Source organism: Anomaloglossus baeobatrachus, chromosome 8 (genome assembly GCF_048569485.1).
Source record: "Anomaloglossus baeobatrachus isolate aAnoBae1 chromosome 8, aAnoBae1.hap1, whole genome shotgun sequence".
Classification (NCBI taxonomy): Eukaryota; Metazoa; Chordata; class Amphibia; order Anura; family Aromobatidae; genus Anomaloglossus; species Anomaloglossus baeobatrachus.
In genome coordinates, this window is record NC_134360.1 from 153049056 (window position 1) to 153061606 (window position 12551).

The 12551-nt window shown below is 45.1% G+C and overlaps 1 protein-coding gene across 2 annotated transcripts in view; it reads left to right on the forward strand.

Annotated features, from left to right (window-relative positions):
* The window catches only part of LOC142249982 (complement factor H-like), a 375145-nt gene that overhangs the window by 39578 nt on the left and 323016 nt on the right, over window positions 1-12551 (forward strand). For both annotated transcript variants that reach the window (XM_075322036.1, XM_075322037.1), the window contains exon 3: window positions 11442-11621. In XM_075322036.1, coding sequence (XP_075178151.1) covers window positions 11442-11621 — 180 coding nt within the window. The remainder of the gene's footprint in view (window positions 1-11441; window positions 11622-12551) is intronic.

Sequence of the window (12551 nt, forward strand, 5' to 3'; positions counted from 1 at the left end):
GCGTGCCTTTCACGTCCCCTGGATGACCCAGGGGAAGAAAAGTCCTCTGAGAGCCATGACTTGTTCATCTTGGTTCTTTTTTCAAAAGCGAGGGGACTACAACCACAGTCTCCCTCGTTTCCACTAATTGGGCCACACACACCCCACTTGACTGGCATCACTTGATCCCCCTTTTCAAAATGAAAAAGATGCTTTGCATGAAGCACTCTCAAAAATACGCGTGCCTTTCGCCTCCCCTGGCTGACCCAGGGGAAGAAAACTCCTCTGAGAGCCATGTCTACATTGTCAGTGGACAGACACGTGTGCTTATCTGCCAGCAGACCCCCAGCAGCACTGAAGACAGGTTCCGAGAGAACGCTGGCTGCAGGACACGACAAGATCCCCAAGGCGTACGTGGCAAGCTCAGTCAATTTATCCAGATTGGAAGCCTAAAATGAGTAGGACTCAAGTTGCACAGTAATGGCATCGACGTTTCCTTGCATATACTCATATATCTGTGTGTCCTCCTCTTTTTCCTTGTCCAGCTCTTTTGTTTTCGCACCTTTTGGACACCTTTGAGGGTGTTTTCTAGGTGTTTTTATGTGTTTGTGAATGCCTTCCATTGTTTCCTATGCAGTTCGAGTTCGGTTCGTCGAACGTTCGTCGAACCGAACTCGAACGGGACCTCCGTTCAGCGAACCGAACTCGAGCCGAACCACGACCGGTTCGCTCATCTCTAGTGGAGACGGAGAACTTGGCATGAGGCAGATAGTCACAGTAATGATAATGTCCTAGTGATAAAACACTCAGTTTAAATAAAAAACAGCACTTAGCTTGACATGTGATACATCGTTGAATTCTGTGTGTTAACTCTTACCTCATGCAGTCCTCAGATTACATAGCAAAAACCTAACTATATATTTCCTGTAATTTGGTATTAGGGCTGCAATTTTGTTAATTTTAAATAAAGTTTATATGAATATTTTACAAGCTATGGAGGCCAGTGTCTCTCCTTCTCACAAATACCGCAGTCCTCTTTGACTCTAGTTACCATAGAGCATCCCTCTTTTATTGCATACTTGCAGCATTTGCAGAATGATGCCTGCACACCACAGGGCTGGATAAGAGGAAGAGTCACCGGGGCCTCCAGCAGTTACCTTTGTGCTGAATGATGTTACTTACCTGGTAATTCTCTACTTTTAGAGCAGGAGATGAGGAACTGACCTGTACTTCTAACTGCAGCTTGTCAAATTAGCTGGAGCATTAATGACAGGAGACAGCACAGTGCTAAGATTAGAAGTGATTAGTGACTGTGATCCCAGAACTCCATGCTCTCTGGTTACTGCATGACTGAACTATTGTATATGCTTCCTTTCCTACTGCAACTAACCCGCACTTTCCCCCTCCAATAAACACATGACATCTGCTTAGATAAATTGGTCAAATCCGCCCTTTATTACACAAGTATAACAGTAAATAAATAAAATAACTTTCTTTAAAGTGTGACGCCCCTGAATCTATCAGGGTGATACAGGGAACTGCACTCCTTTCTCTACTGGTGCAGATCTCACCCCCCCATGGTTCTGGGATCCCAACTGTTGGTATTGCTTCCTTCAGCATTCAAATCATAACCCCACCTCACACCACACCCTGTCAAGCACACCAGTGGGTTGTCTAGCTGGAACAGGGCCACCCGCCTAGGGGTCAGGCAGACTGATGGGAGAGAAGAAGTAGAGATCAGAGCTTAGAGTCAGATGAGTAGTAGCTCCCAAAGAGTGAGGAGCTGGAAGTTGGAGCTCCCGGTGGGACTTTTGGTTAGGTCGCAAACAGTGGTCTGGGACCGGAGGAGTCGGAGAACCGGTCGCAGGGTATTGGAGAAGGGTGCCCACACTTTTTTTTAGAGAACGGTCAATTACCCGTAGATGTTACCTGATTTGCAGTTCTACTTTATTATTAACCATGGACCATGGCTGCAGGACTGGCAGCAGCCAGCACGAACTTGTGCCTATTGTATATAGTTGAGCCTCATGCGCCCACCAGAGTCATCATTTGCACCTCCAGGACTTTAACGCTGTCACCAGGAGCTACTAAGGTGCCTGAAAAAGGGGTGCCCACCAGAATTAGAGGTGGCACCAAGGATCCAGGTTGTTTAGGTGGCAGGTTAAAGAGAGAAGGACAATGGGAATGGATTGTCGCAGGAAGGGGCTGCAGCAGAGCAGGCTGAGCCACTTACTACCGCTACAACCGGTAGCATTCCCCGTTGTTCTTGTAAATGAACTCTAAGAGTTTGCAACATTTAAGCACAGTGCTTCCCCTGTGTGGGATTAATAAGTATGCATAACTTTCAGTTTAAAAAATAAATAAATAAATATATCCTCTGGGTGTCCTGTAGCTCGGGGACAAGCTACGTTTAACTAAGGGGGAATGTGACGCCCCTAACTTTTGGTTAGGTCGCAGACAGTGGTCTGGTACTGGAGGAGTTGGAGACTCGGTCGCAGGGTATTGGAGAAGGATGCCCAGACTAAAGCCCGCTTTACACACTTCAATATATCTCACAATCCGTCGTTGGGGTCAAGTTGTAAGTGACGCACATCCGGCATCGTTAGTGAGGTATCTGCGTGTGACACCTACGTGCGATCAGGATTGAACGCAAAACCGTTGATTGCAAACACATCGTATCTTTGTCTAGAATTGAACGTTTTGTTGCACGAACCTAGTCAATTGAAACGTGTGACATCCCTCATACGATTTTGATGTCTGAGGCTATGTGTGCAGGTGTGCGCTCTGCACCGCAGCTTAAAAAAGGTCCGCTTCAGAGCGCAGCTGAAAAGCTGCATTCTGAAGCGCCTCACAATGTCTGTCATTCACTAATCTCTGTCAATCGGTCACTATCTCTGTCCTACTCTCTCTGTCCATGTCAGTCTATCCCTCTTACCCCCTCTCTCATACTCACCGATCCCCGATCCCCGGCGTGGCGCTGCACGGCATTCACACTGCTCTGGCGGCTTTTACTATTTTGAAAAAGCCGACCGCTCATTAAACAATCTCATATTCCCTGCTTTCCCCGCCCACCGGCGCCTATGATTGGTTGCAGTGAGACACGCCCCCACGCTGAGTGACAGGTGTCTCACTGCACCCAATCACAGCAGCCCCCCGAAAAAGCCCTCCATGTCCGGCGTAATCCAGGATGGTTCAGCGTCGCTTCCAGCTCTGCAGCATGAAGGTGAGAGGAGCAGCAGAAGACACCGCCGCTCCTGTCACCTCCACGCAGCAACTGAGGTGAGTAGCGCGATCAGCTGAGCTGTCACTGAGGTTACCCACGGCCACCGCTGTATCCAGTGACAGCGGGGAACCTCAGTGACAGCTCAGCTGATCGCGCTATTCCCTTCATTAGCTGCGTGGAGGTGACAGGAGTGGCGGTGTATTCTGCAGCTCCGGTCACCTCTATGCAGCAGAGCTGGAAGCGACGCTGGACCATCCTTTGTTATGCCGGACATGGAGGGCTTTTTCGGGCTTATTAAAGTGGTGAACCAAGGTATATGTTTGTGTTTTTATTTCTAATAAAGGATTTTTTCGGGTGTGTGTGTTTATTTACTGTCACTTACAGATTACTCATGGAAGGTATCTCGGGGAGACGCCTGACATGATTAATCTAGGAGTTATTGGCAGCTATGGGCTGCCAATAACTTCTTATTACCCCGATTTGCCAACACACCAGGGCAAATCGGGAAGAGCCGGGTACAGTCCCAGAACTGTCGCATCTAATGTATGCGGCAATTCTGGGCGGCTGCTGGCTGATATTGTTAGGCTGGGGGGCTCCCCAAAACGTGGAGCTCCCCATCCTGAGAATACCAGCCTTCAGCCGTATGGCTTTATCTGGCTGGTTTTAAAATTGGGGGGGACCGCACGCCGTTTTTTTTAATTATTTAATTATTTATTTCACTCCACAGTATAGACACGCCCACCGGCTGCTGTGAGTGAGTGCAGTGAGACACCTGTCACTCAGCGTGGGAGCATGTCTCACTGCAACCAATCATAGGCGCCGGTGGGCGGGGAAAGCAGGGAATACGAGATTGTTTAATGAGCGGCCGGCTTTTTCAAAATAGTAAAAGCCGCCGGAGCAGTGTGAATGCCGTGCAGCGCCGCGCTGGTGATCGGGGATCGGTGAGTATGAGAGAGGGCTGCTCAATTCAGTCACTCAGGAGATTAGCGGTCACCGGTGAGTCCTTCACTGGTGACCGCTAATCAGGACGCGACACAGACAGAGCCGCAGCATGACAATGAAGTCGGGTGAAATTCACCCGAGTTCATTCTGATCGTGCGGCTCTTTCTGTGTCTGCTGTCATCTGCCATTCAGTTCTGCTACATGGCTGTCTGTGTCTGCTGTTAGCGGCCATGTAGCAGAGCTGAATGGCAGATGACATAGTAAAAACGCATCCCTACACATTACACACGCTTGGCAAGTCAATAAATAAAAAAAAAAAAAGGGTGCCCAATGCATACGTCACAGAACACATGATCTAAAGGATCGCACATAAAATTGATCAATTTAACATAGACTACTAACGCACGTGTGACAGCAAATGAACGACCTACGTGCTATCTCATTAAATGGCATATGCGATCTGGGCGTGTCACATCGCAAACGTGATTGCACAACAAATTGCAACGTGTAAAGCAGGCTTTAGTTTTGGAGAACGGTCGGCACCGGAGTATCTAGTAACCGAACCGGTACAGAGCACGTCGGGGTACCTGACCCTAGATCAGGGAGTAGCTTCACGCAACCTGATAATTAACCTGTGGAGTATAGTCTCTTTATGAACTTTCCCCAAGAGCTCAGAGATCAAAGCCAACAACACAACGAGGAAAATAGGGCTTTCCAGCTTATACGGCCCACTGAAATCCCAAGTGTCAGCCATCGAGAACACAGATCCTCTAGTTAACAGTAGGGAGCGAGACCCCGACAGCTTCAGGCCAAGGGGTCACTCAGAACATCTAAATACAAGTGCATGGAGGCAGGTTTCAGATCACCAGCAATAACAACGGGAGCGGATTCCCGGACGAACTCACCTGAAGTGGAAGCGGCACCCAGAGACTTGGTTTACTCGTGTGTCAGAGTCTGCTTAATGGTCGCACTGACACCAACATGGCCTGAGCGAGTACGCTGCCCTCCCCTGCGTCCAGCCTGCACCATGCTCCCTTACACTTCTACTCATCCAGAGTCCCGGGGTCTGCCCTACCCATGGATGGAATGTCATCTGGCTGACCCACTTCATCTTCCCTGGATACTCCCATCGGCAACAGCAGTACTCCCCTTACCGCAACCCACGGGTGGTGTCACAAACTCTCCCCTTTTAAATAATCCCCCTTTACATTTGAAGTGGCCACGAGCCCCCGAGTCCAGAGACCTTCGAACCACAGTAGCCTCGGATCCGAGCAGTGTGACTGCTGAAGGGGCGGCACAGAAGCAAGGGGGAGTTCTTACAGCTCAAAAAAAGTCACAAGTCAGAAAAAAATCCAACCGGGTCCTATTCTGTGTGACTTGCTTGTTGCGGTACCCTAGAAGTCACAATGCAACCTCATTCATTTTTATTACACTGCCATGTAGCACTTACATTTGGTCTGTGGTAGTAACCACACCACCATGGCAGTGACAAAAAGAAGAAAGCAAATTAAAAAAGAGAGTTTGTGACGCCAGGGTACACACAATTTACATGTTTCCTGGCAGTGTAGTGTAAAGTGGTGCACTTTGATTAATGCAGAAATCAAGGAAGCCATTGCAGCAGTAGAAAACAGCACATTTACTTGTATATTTACACAGGAAAATAGGAGGGGCTACTGATAAGTCTTTGGCTTTACTCAGAAAGAAACAAGATAGGATGATGAATATTTACATTTATTCCACATACTCTCCACTGATGTCAACACAGTTCTTACATCGGTATTATAATTTTTGTAAGCCTAGCAAAAAGATTTTGGTTGTGCCTCAAATCATGCATCTGTAGCAGCCATGGCATCAGAAATGGTGTGAAGTTTGGTACCCTTCAGGTGTTTCTTCAGGTTTGATAACAGATGATAATCAGAGGGAGCTAGATCTAGTAAATAAGGTGAGTGGTCAACCAGCTGAAATCCCAGCTCTGCCAGTTTTGCCGTGGTCACTTGTGCAGTGTAAGCAGAGGTGTTGTCCTTGCAGGAACAAGATTATTTTGGACAGCTTGCTGCACCTCTTGGCATTCAGAGCTGCTTTCAATTGGTCCAAAAGTTCAAAGTAATACCTTGCATTGATGGTGGAACCCATTTGAAGGTAGTCCACTAGCAGCACGCCCTCCTTATCCCAGAACACAGATGCCATCATCTTAGTGGCAGGTTTTTGCACCCTGAACTTCTTTGGACGAGGAAAACCACTGTGCCGCCACTCTTTTGACTGCTCCTTATTTTTAGGGTCATACAAATAAATCCAGGTCTCATCCCTACTGACCAGTCGAACTAGGAAGTCCTTATCAGTCCGGAAATGCTGATAAATGGACCGACAAGTTTTTGGGGACCCACTTTGCAGATAGCTTCCTCATGTCCATATGTTCATGGATAATGACACAAACACGTTTACGGGAAATCCCCATGATATCTGCTATTGCTTTCGCTGAAATTCGTCAATTCTCCAGTATGAGGTTGTGCACAGCATCGACGATCTCCGGAACAACAACCACTCTCAGCCGTCCAGGACATTCCTCATCATTGATGCTGAAGTATCCCGTTTTAAATTTGACAACCCAGTTTTTAACTGTGGAATATGAAGGGCATTGATTTTCTAATGTCTTCGACATATCACCATGAATATCCTTTGCAAACTTTCCTTACAGAAACAAGAATTTTATCAATCTCTGCTCTCAGTTGCTGTGAATATCGCATTAAACTCTGCCATTTTGTTTTCCCGCGTACATAGACCACTGTTGCCTTAAGCAACAAACACAAAATTTTGGAAACATATATTGGACACATAAGGCTTTCATGTGATGTAACATTCGTTACCATAGAAACAAAAAAAAATTCACAAAGCCAAAGACTTTTCAGCAGTGCCTTGTACATCCAGATGAAGTATCCTTGCACACAGGCTCACTTCCTATTCAGCAATCACAGTTTCTTTTTCGCATATTCATGTAATAGATGCAGTGATTCCTTAACTTTTCTTTCTTCTGGCATGCAAAATCCTAACCTGCTAATAAGTCCTGTGACTAGTTGCAGGGGCGTTAATACCCTGGCTAGTTGGCCCACTTAGCATGTTATCACTCCCCTGTGGGTGTGTTAATATGCTTTACAATTCCTGGCCGCATGGCAGCGGAATGCAAAGCTGAGTATGAAGTCAGCCACACATACAGTCGACATCAAAGAAGCTCAATGTTGATGGGTACAAAGCAGCACGCATGCGTGGCTTTGTTTCGTTCTGCTATGACACTGGCCACTGTAAAGCATGTTATCATGCCTACAGGGGCGTGATAACATACTAAGTGGGCTGATTAGCCAGGGAACTGCGACTAGTCATAGGTCTCATTAGCACATGATAAAAGATGTTTAGAAATACTTTTTCTAAAGATCCCTTTATCTATGGAAAGTGTAAACAGGAACAGTTAAGCAGGGATTAGTAATATACACCCAGAACTGCTAAAGGTTCTGCAGAGGAAAAGATTTCGACACTCACAACAGATTGCGTGAAAAAATTAGACTTTTGTATTTGCTCATTTGTGTGAACAAAAAGAAAAAATCTTTTTTCCAATCTTTTCAATTTAATTTAATTGACGTTTCGGACATATGAGACCTTCATCACACAGCAAATAAAGAACCAGGGAACATAGACCGCAATCAGCGCTAGTAGGAAATGCGAGCATGTTACCAGGGTAAAGCGCTAGCTAGTTCCAGCTGGGAACCAAAAATATAGGGAAGCCCTTTTCTTTTTAATTATTTCATGAATTTCATGAAATAATTAAAACAACAAATGCCGTGGGCTTCGCCCAATTTTTGTGTCCAGCCAGGTACAACTAGGCAGCTGGGGATTGGAATCAGCAGCACAGGGTGCCCAAGCTTTCTGGGCACCCCTGCTACGAATTGCAGTCCGCAGCTGCCCCAGAAAATGGCGCTTTCATAGAAGCGCCATCTTCTGGTGCTGTATCCAACTCTTCCAGCTGCCCTGGTGACGGGTGGCTTGCTGGATAATAATGGGGTTAAGGCTAGCTGTATATTATCAACTGTCCCTAAGCCCGAAATTCATGGTGTCACACCAATATTAGATATGGCCACCATGAATTTCTAGTACAGATAAAAAAAAACAAAACACAGAAAAATATTTTTATTAGAAATAAAATAAAACACAACACAATTAGCGACTCCATCTTTATTGAAATAAAGAACCCCCCTCCGCAGTAATCCTGGGTCAAGGGTCCCGCACCGTCCAATCCGGATCCAATATCATCTGATCGGTTTGCTGGAAGGCAAAGAGATCAGATGATGTGTCAGGTTCAAGGGCCTGAATCACATGACACAGCAGCTGATTGTATAAACAACTTTTATACAATCAGCTGAAGCATCAGTGCAAAAAACCCCCAAAAACTACACACTTCTGTGCAGACTCCTGTCCGACAGCAGCAGCTGCTAGTTTAGCCGGCTGGGAGAGAGAAAAGAGAAGAGAGAGGGAGAGTGAGAGAAGAGAGACAGAGAGAAGAGGAGAGAAGAGGAGAGAAGAGGAGAAAAGAGAGAGAAGAGGAGAGAGAAGAGAGAGAGGAGAGAGAAGAGAAAGGGAGAGAGAGAAGAAAGAGAACAAGAGAGAGAGAACAAGAGGGAGAAATAGAGAGAGAAGAAAAAGAGAGGAGAGAGAGAGAAAGAGAGAGAGAGAAAGAGTGAGAAAGAGAGAGAGAAAGAGAGAGAGAGAACAAGAGAAAGAGAGAATAAGAGAGAATGAGAACAAGAGAGAGAAGAGAGAGAGGAGAGAGAGAGGAGAGAGCAATGCAGCCTCATTTCATGAACTGCTCCGATTTTAGAGGTGTGGCCCGTGGCTCACAGCTGATGTCCGGCTTCTCCCCTCAGTGCATAATTAAATTAAATTAAACTCTAATTATAAATAAATAGTAATTATAATTTAAAATAAATTAAATTCTTCACTGGGGCAACCGGGACTCAAACTCATTAACTAATGCTCCCTAGGCAGTAGCTCTAACCATTGAGCCACTGCCTCTAATGAGAAACATAGGAAGATTTGGTTATCTTGACCTCTGCATTGCAGCGTGCAGTCTCCGGTGACAGCGTGGCTCACTTCAAGTGCTGCGTGGAGAGGACACAGAGCGCTCATGTTCTACAGGGCTTCCTGTCATGTTCATGTAGCAGAGCTGACAGTTTCGTGTGGATTACTGCGGACCTGGATTGTTGTTTGGGGATTAATAAAGAGGTAAATGAGGGGTTTTTTTGTCTTTTATTCAAAATAAAGGATTTTTCGCTGTGTGTGTTTCTTTACTTTCACTTACAGGTTAATCATGGAAGGTATCTCGGGGAGACGTTTGTCATGATTAACCTCATTATTATCTTGATTGCCACCACACCAGGGCAATTCAGGATGAGCTGGGTAGAGTCCCGGGACTGCCGCATCTAATAGATGCGGCAATTCCGGGCGGCTGCCTGCTGATATTGTTAGGGTGGTGGCCTCCCCATAACGTGACACTCTCCATCCTGACAATACCAGCCTCCAGCCGTGTGGCTTTATCCTGGCTGGTATCAAAATTGGGGGGAACCGCATTTTTTTTTTAAAATTATTTATTTATTTATTTTACTGCATGATATAGACCCGCCCACCAACGGCTGTGATTGGATGCAGTGAGAGCTGTCACTCATCGTGGGGGCGTGTCTGACTGCAACCAATCATGGGCGCTGGTGGGCGGGGAAGGCACAGAATACCTGATTGAATAATGAAGCGGCAGCCATTTTCAAAAGAGGAAAAGCCACCGGAGATTTGTGACAGCTGTGCAGCAAGGCGCCCGTGATCGGTGAGTAGGAAAGAGAGAGGGATTGTGCTGGGGACGCAGGACACTTGCAGATACGCAACATGTGCACATACTTACTGTGAAAAGCCACGCTTTTGGTGATCGAACCGTTCTCGAACGTAACTCGAACTGCCGAACTTTAAGCAAATCGTTCAAGTTCGTCGAATGACTCGAACACCCCCCAAAATCACTCGAACATGAAATTGGCGAACCGTTCGACTCAAACATCGCTCAACTCTACCCATGACTGAATCATGGCTGTGGGCAGGACAGGCCCAAGCAAATGCTGCTTGAAGTAAATAGCCTGTGGACAGGGCTTGATGACTGAATATGAACAGCCACTAATTGCCAAAATCAAGACAGGTGGAATACAACCCAAATTAGGGTGCACGGCAAGGTGACCAACTCAATGAAGAAAAAACAAGAAAGCCAGCATTGACTATGAGTAAACAGGTTGTGGGATGGACCACTGAAAACAAGTTGTCTCTGATCTTTCATTGGGGGGTACTTCATCTGGAGCGGCAGTCTCTGCAGGATTCTCCTTGAATTGCATCTGAAGTCATCTTATAGATGGTTGGTGATGTCATCTACGCTGTCATTTCTGGAGGGACCTTGGTTGTCATCTGTCAGGCAGAGCATCAGCTGACTGTGGTGTACCACCTTGGTTGTTTCTTCATGCTCTTTAGAGATCTTGTAAATTTCTACTGCAGGTAGAGGGATAGCTGAAATGACAAAAAGACTAGCCTCCTGCTTCTCATCTAGTTTGCTGTAGCGATGATTCTTCCTAAGCCAGATTCGATCTCCATCAGTCAGGGGTTTCGCATTGACATTCAAGTTTTACTTCTCCTCTTGTGTCTGGCATATGATTTTGATTCATTCTTCAATGATGACATTGTCTTATTCCAGGAGTTGCTGATGCTCTGTGACCCTATTAGTGTGTGTTAGAGGATTAACTATCTCTGGAATAGAGTGCGAGCCTGCATCAAAGGAGGGACACGACTAATAACAAAGATAGTATGTCATTAGTTGTAGAGGGATTAAGCCAGTACTTTGCTGGAATACATTTAAATTTATGACCGTATTTAGTCTTTTTAGTCAGGAATCTATCAGCCTGACAAATCTAGAACTAGCTTGTGTAACAAATGACATATGAGCCCTGGGGGAGAGACAGGGCCAACACCGCTGGAATGGCGCCAGCACCGGAAGTGAGTATACAGTAAGTGTTATTATTTTACTAGGAGCAAACATGTTAATTGAGAGCGGGTTTTCTGAGTAGTGGACAACCCCTTTAATGCATACACTGAACATGCATTTCTGACAGCTAACAGGTGATGGTATAAGTAATAAAAAAAGAAAAACATTGCATTTTAAAACCAAACATCTTCATTCAGTTCATGTCTTATATGTACATGTATTTAATTTTATTTTTCATTTTAACAGCATTTTGCAATCATCCACCTGCTGTTCCTAATTCCAGTATTGCTGGAGAAGTTAAAAAACGGTATTTCTCTGGTGAAATGGTTACTTATTCGTGTAATGTTGGCTTCACCCTGAATAGAGATTTGACAGGAGAAACAAAATGTGAGAACACACAATGGATCAATCTACCAGTGTGCAGAAGTAAGTGCAGTGCTGAGCAAACAGAGATTACTTGAATTATGGTCTAATGTTTTATCTTTTTCTCTTAAAAATATTCTTTTAAATTTTTATATTTGATTATTCACTCTTTATCGTAAGTGATGGGCAAGGATGCTAGGCATTGCTCATTACTCAATCGAGCATTAGGGTGCCCGATCCAGTAATGAGCAGAGGCGAGTATCACGTGGTGCTTGAGTGTTCATTGTGGAGCAGATTCTTTCAATAACTGGAGCCATTGCACTGAAGCCAGGGATTGCCCCAGCTGAGTGTAAGGACTCCTCACACAGCTGGACTTTTAGGCTATGTGCGCACTTTCCGTCATCCTACATGCAGTTCCTACATGCAGTTGTAAACGCACGTTTTAGCCTTAATTGATTTAGCCAAAGTTGCCTTTTTCAGAAATTTAGCGCTGAAAATGCATGCGTATTTACCGCGTTTTAGATGCGTTTTCAGCACTTTTTCCCTTGCGTTTTGACAGATGTGTTTTGAACATCAAGACACTGCTAAATAAAGTTTAAACAGTCAAACGGAATGAAAATGTAGAAAAAAAGGGACAAATCTATATTAATGGGAAAAATAATGGAAAAAGATATATTTAATAAAATTATAGCGTTAATATACATTTTATCGGTAAAATAGCAATAAATGCATATTATTCTTAAATGTAATTGTCGGATTATGGGTGTGTGTAAAGGGACATATCAAATCATTATTTTGATGTCCAAAAAGCATGCATTTTGGTAGTCCAAAACACATGTTTTCTGCAATGAAAAAGCAGGTAAAACGCCGGAATTTTGATATTTCTTGCTTTTTGCTACTTCTCATTGACTTCAATGTTAACAAAACGCACCACAAATGGCAAAAACAATTGACAGGGTCCTTTTCTGAACGCATGGTTTTTGACCAAACTTA